This window comes from Colobus angolensis, unplaced genomic scaffold, assembly GCF_000951035.1.
Source record: "Colobus angolensis palliatus isolate OR3802 unplaced genomic scaffold, Cang.pa_1.0 Scaffold11, whole genome shotgun sequence".
NCBI classification, from domain to species: domain Eukaryota; kingdom Metazoa; phylum Chordata; class Mammalia; order Primates; family Cercopithecidae; genus Colobus; species Colobus angolensis.
In genome coordinates this window covers 5566228-5567639 of record NW_012112030.1, presented here as the reverse complement: position 1 = coordinate 5567639, position 1412 = coordinate 5566228, and the positions used below count along the sequence as shown (strand labels likewise).

The 1412-nt window shown below is 35.9% G+C and overlaps 1 protein-coding gene across 1 annotated transcript in view; it reads right to left on the bottom strand.

Annotated features, from left to right (window-relative positions):
* PZP (pregnancy-zone protein) overlaps positions 1–1412 on the bottom strand; it is a 61871-nt gene that overhangs the window by 49393 nt on the left and 11066 nt on the right. Inside the window, exons 8-10 of the mRNA XM_011953278.1 lie at positions 1164–1275; positions 721–835; positions 473–582 (exon numbers count right to left, since the gene is read on the bottom strand). Of these exons, the coding sequence (XP_011808668.1) occupies positions 473–582; positions 721–835; positions 1164–1275 (337 nt within the window). The remainder of the gene's footprint in view (positions 1–472; positions 583–720; positions 836–1163; positions 1276–1412) is intronic.

Genomic DNA, 1412 nt, shown 5'->3' with positions numbered 1-1412 from the left:
ATATAAACAATATAATAATAATAACCATGAAATACACACTATTTTAATACCTATGCCTAAAATTAAAGACTTATTTATTTATGTCAAAAGAGAACAACAGATAGAAAAGGAACACTGACAGCCATAAATGTTACAAACTCTGAAAATTCTGATGCTGCCTGGGTCATGACAGAAATATCATTTATTCTAAACTGGGTGAAAGAAGAGGTTTGATATAATAACTAAGTCACATTACATTGAGTATCTTTATTAGCTACATATTAAAATAATATCTCTGATTCTCATAATCATTTAGTATGTGTCTGCTCGTTTCATCAGTGATATTTAGAAAGGAAAATATTTCCCCTTGGTTTCATAGTTTTGGTCATATTAATTAACTGATAACACTAATCAAGTGTGGGCTACATCATTGTGTCCTGTGCTTAGGTGTAACTGGGCACTTTGCTTACCTGTGCATTACGATATATCCTACCTGTCCAAAAAAGGGGATTCCTTGTCTAAAGTGTGAATCCACTTTCACAAATATGAGTTTGGATGCAATGTTTGTGATTTCACTGATCCCGTTTGCAGTGACTACCAGGTCTGAAAAATAGAAAGAGTCAGTACTTTTAGAAGTTACTTTAGTCATAAAATTTCTTTCTTACAAATGACCTTTATTTTGTTATGGAAAGTAAACTAATGTTTATTGTTTTATTCCCTATGTTCATTCATTACTCACACCTGTTCCCTCTTCTCTGATCCTGGCTTCCACTCTAAGCTTCATTTCAAAGCCCATATTTTTAATCTGGAGCATTTTGGTGTGTACTTGTTGGGTGACGCAGCCATTGCTGTTGAGCTGAGAAAAATGCCAAAAACAATAAATGTCAAACTGATTAAGATCAATAGTCACTCAATCTATTCTTCTCTCTCTAATGACAAGAAAACTTTTTTTTTTTTGCATTAAGCATGTTAATTGACCTTCAAGAACTTAATACTCATATCTGCCTTATAACGTCCAAAGTTAGTCATCCAAATGAGAATCTTGCTGACTAAGAACAGAAATTTCTTTTTTGTGGGGGAAATTTTGGGACAGGCTTGTCCTGATGCCTTCTTTCTAGTTAGTAAAATGGAGTCTCACTGGTTGTAAACAGCGATAGCACTGAGGGAGAATACCGCCTACTAACCTGTTGACTGAATTCCTCACAGACCTCGTGCTTATCACAGTTAGGAACATGAAATAATTTTCTACACAGGCTCACAGTTGCAAGTCCTGGGACAGGTTTCCCATAGGTGTATCTGGCACATGAGAAATAAATCAGGAATTGAGAATGGCTATTTGCATTTTCCACTACCACTCCTCCACAGAACTGCTCCTCTTTAGAGTTCCCCACACATCTTTACCATCTGGCTGCCCACCGAGTAGAAACCTGTCT